This window comes from Balaenoptera borealis (genome assembly GCF_965194805.1).
Source record: "Balaenoptera borealis genome assembly, chromosome: 7".
Lineage (NCBI taxonomy): Eukaryota > Metazoa > Chordata > Mammalia > Artiodactyla > Balaenopteridae > Balaenoptera > Balaenoptera borealis.
In genome coordinates this window covers 127,649,252-127,665,608 of record NC_138864.1, presented here as the reverse complement: position 1 = coordinate 127,665,608, position 16,357 = coordinate 127,649,252, and the positions used below count along the sequence as shown (strand labels likewise).

The following is a 16,357-nucleotide window of genomic DNA, read 5'->3' as shown; positions in this document are numbered from 1 at the left end:
CCGGCAGGGACCAAGGGAAGTGGACCTCGGGCAGGACGCTGCTCATTTGCTGTGTGGGCTGCCACTCGGGGCCCCTGGACATGCTGGCTGTTACTTGGGCCGGATGCTCTACCATTTCCCTGGGCTGTGTTTTCTGGGTGCCCAGACCCTCCCCCTCCCCTTTCTAGTACAGGGAGAAAGGGCCCTCTCTCCCCGAGAGAGAGGATAGCATTCCTGGGAGAGGACAGAACAAGGCCCAAGAAGACGCCCAACTTCCCAGGGTCAGTGGGAGGGGCAGGAGGAAGTTAAACTGGGCTAACTACACGTCACTTTCCACCATGAGGAAAACAAATTTTCCCAAGAGGTTGTGTTGAAACTTAGTACATTTTGAAAAGCTACAAAATAGTCTTCCATTCCAAATCTGAATATCCTACAGAGAGAATCCCCCCCCTTTTCAAAGAAAAACCCATAAATACGATGGTTGGTTTTGAACCTTTAATAAAAGTAAAAAATGAATGCAAAAGAACACAATGCTGAAAACTTAGTGTGAATGTGAATCTCACTAGATGTTCAAACCTGGTATAGTGCAAATTTTGTTCATACTATTTTACATTTTTACAAACTCAAATGACTTTGGTTCATATACTTGCTATAAAGTATTGGCAACAAAATTCTTCAGATTCACATCTTTTGGCTACATTGTTTCTAACAGATACAGATTTATTTCCAGTTTAAGAGAAAAAAATACTCACTGTGCATGATCAAGTATATTTGAAAGATTCAATGCCTGCTCTCATCTAATAACTTCTGGTTTTTCATAAAATGCTGATAGCCTCATTGAAAACTCTTTTCACATAGCTGTTTGATTTCAGAAACATGTGTAAGGGGGTCATTGCAAAGTTCAGAATGATCCTATTTTCTTTTAAACAAAATTCCTCTAAAACAAATTAGCTACAGTAACCTAAAATTTACTCCAGGATATCTTCCTCAAAACAAAACCCAACTGCAACGAGGACCATCACGTGAGGGGAGCCGAGGGCACAGCCCACGGCCGCCGGCAGTGGCTCTGACCGCTAGCTGCTCAAGGGGAAGGAGTCTTCTCATCAAGCCATGTTCACAGAGCGTAAAACAACCAAAACATTTAAATTGCAAAATACAAAAAGGTAAATTTGTGAGTAAAAATTACAAGTTTACTAAACGCACAAAACTGGAGTATTTCAAAGGACCGGCTCAGTGGAGAGCACAGCAACGAAGTAACTGCACAACCGAGAGGGGCTGTTGCTGAATTTGGCCCCCATGCAGCACTGAAATGGAGAACCCTCTGTAACACCTCATACGTTAAAAAAATAAATATTTAAGAGGATACAAGGCTCAGGTTGGTTTTCATATACATTGCACTTGAAGTTGAAGACCCAGTACTTGCAAACTGGGTCTAACAAACATGGTCTATGCCATTAAATGAATACATTGTGCTCACCACGTCTTTGAGTATTTAGAAACACCAAATGTTTAATACAGTGACATACGCACTCTTCTTTTTACAAGGCAATCACAGATTGCAAATCCCATAGGGCTGTGGAAAAAACCAGTCATCTCTGTTCTGGAGTATCAAAGAAACAACACACGATTTCGGCTCACTAAGACTGCCACACGGCAGGCAGGTGCCCCTCCTAGCTGATTGCGGATTCTGGAGAAACTGCATAAATACTGAGGTGGACGTTCCAGCACGTCACGGTGCGGAACGAGGACCTCTCACTGCCTTCGGCTCTCAGTAAGATTGTCTACATGCGACTCCCCGGAGGAATGAAAAGCACAGCCGTACGCTGGGACACACGCGCAGCTGCGGGACGGGGCGCCCGGCACTGCCACCCTAAGCTCGCCGCCCCTGCCTTTCTCTTTTTTTACACAACCCTATTTTAGAAATCTTTTGGATAAGTAATATTCCTATTTTATCACACTTCATCTTTGTAAGCACCATCGAGCTCTCCCCTGGGCGCTGATACAAAACCAGAGCTGGTAGTTAGGCTTTAGTTCAAGGCTTGGAAATATGGCAACTTGCTTTTAATGACACACGAAACCGAATCCTCGGGACCCTGCAGCCGGCCGGCCTGCACTTGGTGCCTCCTGAGCAGACCCAGGCATGAATGCCGTCAGGCAAGGTGACATCTCAACACAAGTGGTCATCTTCCCAGCCTGCTCCCCTAAAACAGGTGAACTGTTTTCCCGGAGTCACTTGTACAGTCAGCCCAATCTAAAAAGATTACTGAGGGAAAAGATAATCTTTGTCACAATCCAGGATCACAGATTTTCTCCCAAATCTTGCCATTCTTCAGGATCAGCGGGTTTGAAGATTCAATCGCTATGTGGCTTTTCAGGAACACCCTGCATGTAAAAAGAGAAAAAGGAGCGAGAGAAAATCAGCACTCAATGTATACATATTTTAATTAGCAATTAAGCCGATCCTAAAAAGTGAAAGATAGAAAATTCCTTTGAGTCGGATAAGATGACGGAGACGAGAAATGCGGAGCAGCAGACAAGCTCCAACAACCCCAGCGCCGTCCTCTCCCTGCCCGGGGCTAGGAGGGCCAGGAGCCACCACTTCACCCAGAGGACAGGGCGCGGCCCTCCCAGGCGGGGGAGGGGGTAACAGCTCAGGAGCCGGTTCCGCACACGCTTCCTCACTGACTGCACAGAAACTCAGGGAGGTGAACCCCGCCCTTGTCACCGCTGTCCAGGCCGGCCCGGCCGGTCCTCAGCAGAGGACAGATGTTCCACTGGAGGAGCAGATCCAAGGCCAGATGACCTTCCTGAGGTCACGGGGCTGCATGAGGAGAGACCGCCACGCCTCCTGCCACGGAGCCAGGGCCCAGCGCGCGGTCTGACCTCTGGCTTAGCGGCCGGCCGGCCGAGGGGAGCGGCGTGCAGGGGCAGCTCCGCCCGCGCCCGAGGCGCCAGCTCCAGCCCTGCGCTGCACCCGCTCGGGCAGGTGGTCAGCCTCCTGTGTCTGGATCTCCCCATCTCTCAAGCGGGCTGACAGCAGTCCCTACCTCCAGACTGCCGTTACAGGACTCAGTCAGCTGACAGTGAAACTACTGAGCACAACACCTTGAGCGCAACAGAAGTGCTAATTAACGTTGTTATTACTACCAGCAGCCGCTGGATGGCAAACAGGAAAGGCAAACTGAATTCCACGTGCCAGGGAAGTGCACCTGTAACCAGCTGTCCCGGGGCCTGGGCCCCAGGAAGCAGGGCCACGCTCTTCGCCGTGGCAGCTGGAAGCCTTACTTTTTTTGAGAAAAGACTTTAAGCTACAAACAGCAACAGATACAAATTCTATAAAATGATGCTATGGACTCACTTTTAAACATGCAGGCTGACAACGAATACCACAAAGAAAAAGCCACTCGGACCATTTAACGCTCAAGCAAAGCCCACCTGTAGGTTTGGGGCGTGGCGGCCCTTGACGGTAACCACATTTGTTTTAAGGGCGGTGGGAACTGAGAAGGCGCGAGGGGGAGGGGTGCAGAGGCGCTGGGACGGTCGCCCTCAGAGGGAACAGAGCCACATCGCACTGGACTCGGGCAGCTCTGGTCACCGTGCTGACCAGTGCCCACCTCAGGTCTCCACCTTCAGACCTGCGTCTTCTTCACTCGAATCACGTCCCACCACAAAAGCCTTACTTGGTGAAGTTTTAAACCAAGAATTCACTCTTTGAACACTGCCCCTAAAATACCACGTCAGATCCATCTTCCGTCTAGCGGCACAGCCAGAGGAAGAGAAATGGGCGGTGCTGACCAATCCCATTTCTAAGGCACGGAGCCATTTCCTGGGTTTTAAGGATGGAAATGAGTTTTCAAATTCTTAACAAAGAATAAGCTCACTTTTATAAATAAGCTGTTAATTGTTTCCCTTTCTTTGAAGAAAGAAAGACTTGGCTTAAGTATTTTAACTCCTTCTTTAAAAAGAAAATGTTTAACTTGCTCTTTTTAAAGACGTTCTTGGGTGAGAAAGATTCTAGCAAGGTGCCACTCTGTCCCAGCCTAAACTTTCAAGACTCCCCAAAGAGAATAAACATAAGGTTTACAATTCCGGGACACAAATACACAACAGCGGGGCACACAGCCCAGTGTGTTAGGAAGCGCGAGCCTCAGTGCCCCTGGCTTACGTGCTAGGGTCCGGCAGCCCAGGCCCACGGGACCTTCTCCGGGAGACTGGGACCTGAAACAGCAGTGGTCAGGCAGGTGGAGGAGAGGAGCAGCCGCACCTACAGACGCTCTTCCTGCAGTGCCCTCGCTCCAGCCCCTCACATCCACCTGTTGCTGCTTGGTGGGGAAAGCCCACCCAACAAAAGGTCCTGGGAAAGACTACGGTTGGGCAGGGACACTCAATGTCAATGGGGAGTCACAGTTTTCTAAAACAAACCTTATTATAAATGTAGCTGAATCATTCTTCAGCTCTGATATAATCTGAAGCAAATTTAATTTCATACACTTCCAATTCTATTCTCATGAAAAATACAATTTTGGCTTCATGCACTTATCTTTTACTGCTGCAACAGCATATTTTAGAAAGGCCGTCTGCCAACCCATGGGAGTGGCAAGAAAGGCAGCATCCTCAGTTCAAGCCAAAGTGGACAGAGGATTTGTTAAGAGGAGGGGTAGGTTGAAAGGTTCAGGAGTCAGCGGAATTGGATGTGAAGGCTATGCAATTCCTGTTGGACAAAGGTGGACGTTTTATTAAGATTCTCTACTGCTTTCAGGGTAGATTCGTTTACAGATACTTTGAAGGATGGAAGAAGAGAGAGACAAAAAGGCAGAGACCAGTCTGGACAGACTCAGGGAGCGGCTGCTGGGGTAGGGATGAGAGTCTGGGAGCTCTGGGGGGACTGATTCGCTGCTTTGTCATCCGCAACCCAAGGCCAAGGCTTTGCTCCCAGTAAACAGACAGCACAGAGGCAGAGGGACCAGAGTCCTGCAGTGACCTCCACGTAAACGATCTCAACAGGGCACAGCAGCAGGTCTGCCCACCTCCTGACACACATCCATCCGCTGCGGAGACCTCGGTCACAAACTCCTGTACACACCTTAGTGCTTCTGGTTATACAAGTACAGCTGGCCCTTGAACAACACAGGTTTGAACAGCACGGTTCCACTTATATGCGGATTTTTTTCAATAGTAAATACTACAGTGCTACATGGTCTGTGGTTGGTTAAATCCACGGATGCAGAGGGCTGACTCTACGTTACACTCGGATTTTCAACTTCTCGGAGGGCTGGTGCCCCAACCCACGTGCTCTTCAATGGTCACCTGTTACGTTTTCATTGTAAATTTTAAAAATGCAAAAGAGAAAAAAACCCCAAACTACCTGCAGTTCTCCTTCTCAGAAATCGCCACTTTCGTTCCTTTACACACCCGCGGTCCTGTTCCCTACCATGGGAGCAAGTGCTGCACGCCTTTGCCAATCTGACTGACCGATCCTTTAAAACTACTTAAACCTGGTTCCTCAATCTCAGGCCTCAAGTAACTATAATAGGAGTAAGTCTCCCTCATTCGCTCGCCTGACTTCTGGCAGAAACACAGCTGTGACGTGATCCGTGATCGTTTTGCCTTTATTCACACTGACTGTGCCCTCCGCTGGGTTTAGAAACCTGGAGAAAAGGGACTCAGCTTTTTTCTCCCTTGGAGCAGCCGGCAGTGGGCGCTCGCTACCACGTCTGTTCTGAGGACCCACGCTGGATGCAGCAGAGGGGGAATCGGTAACACCAGCCGTGGCCGCTCCTCCGGCTGGAAAGGGCCTGCCATTTTCCCCTTCAGTTGGGCTCCAGGCGCAAGGGTTTAAATTTTCACGGATGTAAATATGGCAGGAGCGCTGGGCTCAGAGATCCGGGAGGGTTGTTTCCCTTCAATGACCTGGGATGTTCATCACCCTCCTCCAGTATCAAGACACAACAGTAACATCCAAATACAAGTTTTTTCCCCAACTTTAAAGAGTGAAAAAGAAGAGAAAGCTTAAGTAGGGAGAATTACAATTATGCCAGCTATCTTAAGTTAGGTTTAAAACTTTCATCTTTTCAAAAACGAAAATGCCTACTACAAGGATGGAATGATTGCTGATAAAACCACCTTCATTTGGCATCGTGACCAAAGGTGTGATTGTGCCACTCTTGTACAGTAAGTTACCTTCAACCATTTCTAGGTGTTAGGAACTTGTGCATGATGTGTAGTGTCTACCTCTATCAAAAAGACCCTTATTAAAAAAAAAAAAAAAAAAAAGAAGACCCTTACTTATTAAAGCTGGTTAAAAACCTTCATCTTAAATGCACGGCAGCATCAGCCCAGCCTCCCGAAGTTATAACCAACTGGCTGAATGCTGTCAGTTTTAACTCCACGCAGAGTCACAGGGGTTGAAGACAACTTATCTCAAAAGCCTTACGAGGAATCCTCAACTAAATGGCACTGAAATAAAAATCTCAAAGCAGTAAGGGATCATAGAGCTGCCTCGTTCTACTCTGAACCATAAAGGGCTCCAGGGAGCAGCACAGGGGCACCACGAGACTGTGGCCACTGTGAGTGTGAGAAGAGCCAGGTCCTCTGTTGCTCATGAGGGGTCGAGAAAGAAAGTTTTTTCAATTGAGTCTTTTCGTTTTGGCCAGCAGATCCACACAGAGTCACAAAAGGGTGGAAGGCAAGGATGGTTTGGGCGCAGGAACCGGTGGAACACATGACAAGTTCCACCTTTCTGAAATCACTTCCATTTTTATGGACCAGCCAAGCAGCCTTCAGATCCGGCTCTCCCACGCCAGTAGCAGCTGGCACAAATAAACGTCCTGTTTTTAAAAACACCATATGAGGAACCAAGTCACGTTTTTGAGAAAGCCCCCAGAGTGTCTCTGAGAGAAATGGCCCTTACAAGATTCTAGTTTCTTTTGTTTTTAGTTCATTTTATTTAAGCCTTCGAGTCAAAGTCTATTCAAAATGACAGTTAAATGTCCACATTTCATCAAAGTGCTCAAGTGTCGATCGTTAACTCCCGAAAAGAACTGCTAAGTTATCCTGACTTCGTTTGTCTTTCTGGCTCTTGGGAAATGGCTCTGTGCGGGGGTCCCGTTTCTCTCTCTTTAGTTATTAGACAGGGTCCAGGCTGGAGTCCACCTACCCAGGGACGCTGAGCCCCCTCCCAGCCTGGTCCGCACTCTCATGGGCCTGGCCTGGGGTCCTTTCCCTAGCATAGCATCATCTGTACCTGCGTGAAGGCGGGGAGGAAACTCATTAGAAATCATTCATTTAGCCATTCAGTAACTTTTCTCTGCCAGTTATCAGAGCAGCTGCAGTTCATCTGTAACGTGAGTGGAACTCTAGTTCCTTTTAGTGCTCATTGTGAGCTTACAATTCCCTGAATCTTTATAATTTAGCAAAGAGTTACCTGGGTATTGTACCTATTTTTTTTTAATACGCTTTTCTGAATAATTGTTGCGAGTCTCAACTAGATATTCATCAACACCAATCATAATGTATTACGTACACTAAGCCTATCAAGCTGGAAACCACAGTCGGGCACGCAGGTGACAACTGTACGTACCATGGCCAGCTGTCGTCCTATGTTTCCCACGGTCACACCTCCCGAGAAGAAGATGCACGGGAGCCAGGAGCGGATGTACAGAAAATCCGGGGACGTGTACCTGGAGAGAAGGAGACATGAGCCCCTGGGCAGCCGGCTCCCCCGGCGCAGGCGGGGCAGGCACACGGCGCACCAACAGCGTTAGTGTGTGACATCCACGCTCACCGCCACTGCTCGGTTTTCCTTTACGTTAAATTACGCACGGTGCATTTTTAACACGTGAATCAACAATAAGCAGCATTTTTGAGAATTTCATGTCTAAGTTTATGCTATGTAATTACAGAAAAAAACATGACATCTCAGCTTAGAAGGTATTTTTTTAAAAAGTTAAGTAACAGCTTCCGGACGGAGGTGATATTTGAGAGCACGTGCTTACTGATAGACACCATTGTACACCAGCAGCTGAGTGATCACAGTGGCAAGGAAGGCGATGGTGATCCCAAGCCCAAGGCCACTTCTTGAACGGTCAAATGTCCACCAAAGGCCCAAAGACAGGGCTGCTAACGTCAAGGAGAGCTGAACGTTATTGGCAAAATCCAATTTCTGGCGATGCAAAGTTAAGGAAAAGCATAACGATTTTTAATACGGTCAAAACCAAAAAAGCCCCAGGGCCTACCATTATGTGTGCACCACATAATTCTTCATCCATAGAAGCTGCCAGGTGAGCTGCAGAGAGCATCTGTTGGATACAAGGTTCCCGTGACCAAGATGACCTGGAACTTCTCTGGGATCCATGGGTCAAAAACTTGACTTTACAAGTAAACTTCCTGAAAGCCACATATAAAATTCTGCTGGTATTTCAACCACAACACAACATATTTTGCTAGTAAGTCATCTATAGTTCCCCTTTTACTTTTTGTTTTTATTAGTAGTTGAACTGAGCAAGCACAGTCGCTGCTCCACGTCTGCAAGAAGACACCTCACCAGAATGGCATCTAACACAACGTGGTTGCAGCTGGTGGAGACACGACTGGCTTCCGTCACAACACTGCTTATCAGCTGCGGACGAAACAAGTTTGTCAGAGCCCTGACCTCTTATAATACCCTTTTCTGACATTCTTATCATTAAAATCAGGGTAGAGCAGATTTAAGAAGCAGTAACTCTAAAAATAACTTTCTCCAGGATTTAAAAATATAATCTAGTTGTGCTAAAGAAACCATAAATCTTTTGAGACCTGGTAAACCACGGCCCGTCTTCCTGAAAAACGCACTGTGTACAGACATGCAGCATGTTTTGCGTCATGCATTCCACCTGGATGCCAGAACCTGATCCTGAAGCTAACCTAACGAAGAACCCTATTCCAGAGGCCACCGCTTCTGACTGGCCCTGGGCCTTCCGCGGTCATGCCAGGGAGGGACAGAGAAGCAGACAGGCTTCTCCTCCACCTTCTGGAAGGATCAGCCAGGAAGAGTGATGCTCTCGCCACTTCTCACTGGGCCACGGGAACCAGGTCTTCACGGTGGAAGGATGTAAGGTAGAAATGTAAAGGGAATTCACAAAAGGATCTCTGAGGATCCAGCAGATACTGCCTGAGAAAGGACAGAACAAAGACGTCCACTCTGTTCCTGGTGGTAACTGTTTCCTGAAATGAACTGAAAGGACTCCAAGAACCATTGTGAAACTTGCTGAGAGTAAACTGAGCAACGTGCTCTGAAATAACGTACTCGGAAGAAGACGGTTCGACTGCCTGATGATGTGATATACGCTCATTAAGAGTAACGAAACTTTCACCGTGTAACGTAAGAAGCTTCTCTGGACGGCACACCCACTGAAGGATACAGCACTGGCGTGATTGATACCAACAAAAACTGCCACACAGCGCATCACACTGGCCCACTCCCTCTTAAACTTGTGTGGCTCTCCAAGGTGACTGTCAATGCAGGGGTAAAGCAAGCCGACAACAGCTGTTGAAGAAAGACAAGGGAGCAGCGTTAGAGAACACCGGCTGAAAATGATGTGATCTCTACCTGGCAATTATTAACATATTTTTCAAACCATTCCTTTTCCTAGAAGATTTATCAGCTACAATGTAATATTTGAATTAAAACTAATTTTACATTTTTGTTCTCTTTGAATACAAACAAAAATCATTGTTTCGAAATATTTAAAATAAAATCGCAGTTCTTTGGTTTGAGGCACAGAAGGAATGGAGCCAGGGGTTAATTATCCATAAGCAAACCACTCCTGCGCCTACACAGGGAGCCTCCAGTTTGCACGTGTCGTTCCATCGTACAGTGGGGAGGGGAGCTTCCACGAGGGCCTTGAGGCCCCAGCACCAGTGTGTATAGCCGTATACTGAAAGGGTTTAGAAAAACAAAGTAGGAGCCTATCTTCCCAAGAACAGAACTGAGAACACTGCCCCACTGCTTGGTACCCACGGCACCGCTCCCGTGACACGTCCCGGCTGGAACACAGCTCTCCACTCCAGCCTCGCGCTGAGAAGGCAGCGTGTTTCCACAGCCCAGGGGACACACCCAGACTCCAAGGGGCGGTAGGCAGAGTTAAGAACAGTGGGCCTGTCACTCAGCTGTGTCCCCTTGGACACGGTTGCTTAACCTTTCTGTAATTCAGTTTCCATGTCTGTAAAATGGAGCTACAGCAGAGTCCTGTTGTAAGGACGAAAGGCAGCAAAACAAATAGAAATGCAAGGTAAGCAGTCTATAAACATCAGCTACGAAGCGAACAGGAGGGCATCCCTCTTGTAGCGCCGTGGTCGCTTAGGTACACGCTTGTTCTGCCCACCACACCAGGATGCTTGACGGGGGCGGTCTGCTCACTCTGCACTTCCAGCAGCTGGGAGAGCTGAGGCTACAGAAAGCATCTGACAAGTGTCTGCTCCTCAGTGGATGCTGTGTGACTAGAGAAGTACTGTGACCTTCTGGGCTGAGACCAATTCAGCAAGTTTATAAAACTAGCCAAATGACCAAGAAATTCTACTCAAAAAAGACAGTCTGCCCGTCCACAGTTTGGACTGCTAACCCTGGGTCATGTTTTGTGGCTGGCCAGGTGTACTACAATGTAAACTCTGAACAAGGGATTTGTTTTCCTTCATCTGTGGAGCCCAACGTTTTAGGGGGAAGGCCTGGCTTTGGCACGTTCACAGGGCATCCCGAAAAAGGAAGTGCGGGAGGCCGCTGGGGCAGCAGCTCTGCCCACTCGGCCCACGTGACGGTTTGTTTTCGGTTACCCAGCGCTGTAGCATGTTCGCTGGGGCAGCCAATCGCACTGCAGTTCCCTCGCTCACCAGTTCTGCCAGCGGCCAATCGCACAGCTCGCTTGGGATGACAGCTGCGGGCTCCCCCACCTCTGTCCTCAGGGCCGGATCAGTAAGAGGGAAGGACCTCGGTCAGCCTGGCACAAGCGTGAAACAGCCAATCATCTCCCCACCTGGTCCCCAATCGCTGGGCTTCTTCCAGCCTCCAGAGACTGGCATTGCGGATCACCATCCTCTGCCCCCCCTCCTTCTCTAAATACAGTCACTGGAGATGGCACACTTCCCCTCTGCGGATGGTTCGATTTTCAAATGACCGGTTCTGAGAGGCCGCAAATGGTTCTTCACCAAACATCTTCAGTTTCTACTCACCAGCTGCTGTCCCACAGCACGGGGGAACCCACCAGGCGGAGGAGAAGATGGTGGCGATGACCTCCTCAGGGAACAGGGTGACGTTCCTCTGGACCTGCAGCAGGTTCAGCACCAGGGCCAGGACCACGCCCACTGAGAACAGCACCAGGCTCCTTTGCACCCAGTGGTGATGCCAGCTGTTGATGTGGCCGCTGCCGCCATGGCCTCCCACGCCAGCGCTCGCGGGCCCGTGAGCCGGGTCGGCGCCCCGGGCACTGTGGGCCACCAGGGGAGAGGGGCCTGACACTGGGGAGTTGATCATTTCTCCCACTTTGGCCTCCAGCCCTCTGGCACTGGCCCTCAGGTGGCTTCTGTGCTTCGCGCCCTTAGCGCAGGGACCGCTCCAGGGGTGGTCGTCCAGTCTGGGCATCAGCCACCAGTCTGACAGGCTCTCCTAGAAAGAAGAGGGGGTGTGGAGGTGGAACCCCGATCAAGTTCACTTCCAAAGGGCATGGCAGGTCCAGGGAGGCCCAGTCAGAGCCAGGGCTCTGCTCGCCTTCATCGCCGGCACGTCCAGGGAAACCCCCACGGCCTCGGAGTCAGCCGCTCAGGGGAGCCCACGGGCGGGTACCGCGGGGGAGGGCTGCAAGGACCCTGCCCACACACCCCGCCTGGGAGCCGCACAGGCTGTTTGCAGCGGCAGCCAGGTTAGGTACACCTGAGCGTTGAGCGCCCGCCGCAGTGCCCCTCTGCACAAGCCCCGAAGTTCTGGCCCGTCCAGTCCAGAAGTTTTTCAGACCCCGTCCGTCTGCAGGAGGCAGACCCAGCCAGGCTAGCCTGGAGGCAGGCCGCCCCAGGACAAGGTGCTGGGGTCCTCCGGACTGAGAGGAGCACTGGCAGAGCCCGCCTGGGGTCGGGGGTGCAGCCCCCCGCTGCGGGGCTCGGCTTGGGGTCACGGCGTGCGCCCAGCCCCGAGGGTCGGTGCCGAGGATCCCCGTGGAAGGCCGTCTCGAGGGGCGGCTGCCAGGAGTGGAGGCGCCGGGACCCCGACATCCCCGCCCGGCCCGACCCCGGGACCCCACCCCCGCCGCCCCCGGCCCGGGTCTCCTCGCTGCGCCTCGCGTACCTGGCTGAGGGGCGCCCGCCCGCGGGCTCGCCGAGGGAGGAGATCGCTGAGGAGGTTCACGGCCCAGACCGCCTAGAGTTGAGCCCGCGGCGTTCAGCGCGCCGCGCAGCTTATAAGGCGGGTGGCGGGGCCCTGGGTCACGTGACCCCGCCCCGGCCCGCCGCCCGGCCCGCGCGCCAGGGGGCGTGGCCTCCGCGCGCCCCGCCCCGCCCGCGCGCCCGTCCGCTCGTGGTCTGGTGAGGCGGCCGCGACCAATCGGGGGCGGGCGACCCATATGACGTCATCACACGCCACCGCAGCCCTGCGTCCGGCGCACTGACTCGGGAGCGCGGACGGACGGCGGACTGACACCGCCGGGGGCCAGACGGGGGGAGCCGGCCGTGGGGGGGGCCGGACGGGGACGGACTGACGGACGGGGCTGGGGGGGAGGGGACGACGGGCTGGGGGACCGACGGATGGGAATGCGGGGAATGCCCGACGGACGGACCGATGGACGGCGCTGCGGGGCTGCGTCGACAGGCTGGGGGACTGACCGACGGACGGGGCTGGCGGGTGGGGCACAGGCTGACGGACGGGGCTGGCCGAGAGCGCCCCGGACCTCGGGCGGCCTCTCCCCGCGTAGGTTGGGACTGGACGGCGGCGGGAGGGCCGTTTCCAGCAATTGGCAGCCGCGGGCCTGGCGTCGGGTGGTTGAACACCTTAGTCCCCAGACCCTGACGCAGGCGTGACCTATTCCAGAGCTTCCCCAGTGAGGCCTCGCCAGCTGGTCACTCTTCGCACCTGCGTGTCACCTGATGATGCTCTGATCTCTGTTCCCTGACCTGCTCCCTGAGGCTCCTGGCAGTCAGCACAGCTGCTAATTTAAAGCGGGTTCATGTGTGCAGTGACCGGAAGGTGCTGGCATGCGCAGTAAGGGCTCGGAGATACGAGTTGTTTATCGTGTGTGCAAGGATGTGCGTGTTGTGAAGGGTACTTTTATGTTTCCCAGCCACCAGAGGGGTTCAGAAAGCTTAACGACATAAGATTCTTTATGAAAATGAAAATGATGAAATTTTCATAAAATAATTTCTTCTAGTTTCTAATTATCTTTCCTTTCATGGGAAAACAAACCATCAAAACCACTCATGAAAAAATAAGGTGTTGTTTTATCTTGCTGATGTAATGTGTTTATACCCTGTTTGCCACATGGGTCTCACCATCTAAAGAGGAGGGCAGGCCCTTCGCCAACTGAAAACCCACATCTTGTTGAGCAAGATCGTATTATTAAGATGTCCTTGAAAAACAGTAGAGAAAGTCTATGGTCTTTTGTACTGTCTGCGGGTGAGCAGAGATTGAGAGGAACTTTGTGCTCTAAATAGCAAATTCTCTCACGGCCAAGAGACCCTACAGGCTTAGGCAGTGTGAAATACCATACCATATTGTGTGGCATCTTCCACATCAGGGTTTCTGGCTTTATGCCAGAAGGTTAAAAAGAACCTGAACATCTTCCAGAGGTATCAACATTTCTCAAATTTGATTTGGGGGGTGGGGTAGGATTCACAGGAATTTCTAATGGTAATCAGGAGACTTCAAGGAAAAGTAATGCTGGCAGTGGATGTGTTTACTCTCCCAGACCATAACGGTGTTTCCTCAGGAAACCTGAGAAGCGCTACAAAAGACAGTTGCCTTGTTAACGTGTTCCTGTTGCCCCAGGGTCAGAACTGGTTTCTCTTCTTTGTCTCCTTTACCTGACGGGCTAGACACAGCCTGGTTGTGTGGCTGTCCTAGCCACGCCCCCCCCCCCCCCCCCCCCCGTCCATGATGCCAACGTGGCATAAACTTAACCTAATCTTCTACTTCTGTGAAAACATAAAAGACTGTTGTCACTGTGGATTATGACCAAAGTTGCTCTCGAATGGTTATGTTCAATCGAGACAGCATTTGCTAGTAATGTGACTTGTTTTCATTTCTTGAGCCTGACCCAGACAAAGCAGGAGTTGGTGGAGAGGAGGGTTCCGTCTTCAGCTCTGCCTGTGGGCAGGCAGGACCAGGCTTTCCTCTCTCTGCCCTGGTCACAACTATGTACTTTGTTCCCAAAGGTTCAAAGCAGTTTTGACTCCAAGGAATCCAAGAAAGGCTTGGAGCCTTGAAAGGCTCCAAGTGGCCTTTCTCTCCACTTCCTGCATAAGTACATGAAGATATGTTTCTCTGTGTGTGTGTGTGTACCTTCACAGTAATGTTGGAACCCACAAAGTTCCAAAAAGCTGCCCAGCTATCAACCAACAGGAAACTGGTCCAATAAATGATGGCACATCAGTACGATGGGATACTGTATAACTGAGAGTCATCCCTTCTTCAGCCATCAGAAGCCTGTGCTGGGTCTCCCCTACCCCACCCTCAAGTTCAGGTCCCATACACACAGGCGAGGAAGCACTGATATAAGTCAAGCTCTTAACCTCATGGAGATGCGTATACATCACAGCCTTAACCCGGAGATGTAGGCGTGTCATGGATTCAGTTGGGAAACACCAGCAGATACAGGAAGCTTTAGCACATCTGCTTTCAAAACCTGGTGTATTCAGATATATGAGGCCCAGTAAACCAAGGTGACAGCTCTTTGCTTACCTACTGAACTGCGGTAGACAGGGATTCCCGGCAGCACAGAAATCAGTGTATCTGTCTTCTGGGATCTAAGATCGTTTTCTTCATCTTTCTTCTCTTGCCGTTCTGCGTGGCCATGCAGACTATCCCAATATCTGAATATTTCAGCAGTTTCAGTGTTCCTTACGTCCAAGTACATATCCTTTTCTTTTTTTTTTTTAAAGATTTATTTATTGATTGATTGATTACTATGTTGGGTCTTCGTTTCTGTGCGAGGGCTTCCTGTAGTTGCGGCAAGCGGGGGCTACTCTTCATCGCGGTGCGCGGGCCTCTCACTATCGCGGCCTCACTTGTTGCGGAGCACAGGCTCCAGACGCGAAGGCTCAGTAGTTGTGGATCACGGGCCTACTTGCTCCGTGGCATGTGGGATCTTCCCAGACCAGGGCGCGAACCCGTGTCCCCTGCATTAGCAGGCAGATTCCCAACCACTGTGCCACCAGGGAAGCCCCAAGTACATATCTTATAAGAACACTTTATGGGTTCCTGTGTTGTCTGTCTGCTGTGCAGAAAAGGGCTGTTAATTCCATTAGCTAATTGGTGTGTTAGGGTCTGTTCACTCAGTTACCTTTTTCTCTCTACCGGAGCAGATGTTAATGCAGCCCAGCCTCTGACTCTCCACCCCCTCTGGCGTCTGTACCGGGACTTTGTGAGCCAGGGGGCTCCTGGAGCCACACAGAGGCCCCGGGGACCCGGTGGAAGGCGGGAGGGATGCCGGGAGCTGCATTCTGTCTGGTCCCTGCCGAGGGCTGTCAGCATGGCCTCCATCTCAGGTAGCGTTGGTCACCGCATCCCCAGGGTGTGTGGTTTGCCTAAATGCCTGTGGAGTCTGGCCCCATGAAGGAAGTCAGTCTAGGGGAATGACAATGGAAGGATTTGGATTTACTGTCTGGAGACTGCAGCCTCGATATCAGAAACCATATTCAAATATTTTGAGAGTTTGAAATGCCATTATCTCCAGCGCGGCTGTTATTGATGCAGTTTCTCTGTTCAACATAATGGCCTCTATTCTCTCCAGCCCCAGTCAGTGACTCTGAGTTAAGTATCTGGGGAAATGTGTTCATGAGGGTCCCATTTAGTTCTTAATTGTACCACTTTATATTAATCATTATAGATGTGCTATTACGCAAGGGGAGTTTACTGTTCCTTATGAACTAAACCCAGTCCCGTGCCTTCTCCCCAGACCACTCACTAAGGGCACGATGCTCGGTAGCTCTTCTGGACCCAGACGAAATCGTGGGATCATGGGCGGTGTGTGTGTGGGGGGGCCTGTTCTAAGAACTTTAAGACATCGTGTAGTGGGCAATCAATCTGTGGCTCTTAGTCTGTATTCCTACTGTCCTTTTAATTATAACACTAATAACCATTGAAAAAATAACCTATTTAAATAACCTATTTTTGAAAATAGGGTAGATGATTAAGTATATTATTATT

At 50.7% G+C, this 16,357-nt stretch overlaps 1 protein-coding gene across 2 annotated transcripts; it reads right to left on the bottom strand.

Moving 5' to 3' along the window:
- Nucleotides 1-460: 460 nt before the first annotated feature.
- On the bottom strand, nt 461-12,422 carry INSIG1 (insulin induced gene 1). 2 transcript variants are annotated; one of them, XM_082399275.1, is made up of 6 exons: nt 12,287-12,422; nt 11,182-11,614; nt 9,378-9,502; nt 7,974-8,140; nt 7,559-7,658; nt 461-2,361 (listed from the first exon to the last, which is right to left on the bottom strand). In XM_082399275.1, exons 2-6 carry the CDS (start codon nt 11,588-11,590, stop codon nt 2,332-2,334), a joined length of 831 nt encoding a protein of 276 aa, XP_082255401.1. In that variant the 5' UTR covers nt 11,591-11,614; nt 12,287-12,422; the 3' UTR covers nt 461-2,331. The 2 variants fall into 2 exon arrangements, with proteins under 2 accessions (XP_082255401.1, XP_082255402.1); XM_082399276.1 differs by lacking the exon at nt 461-2,361 and adding an exon at nt 6,176-7,222.
- Nucleotides 12,423-16,357: the final 3,935 nt, after the last annotated feature.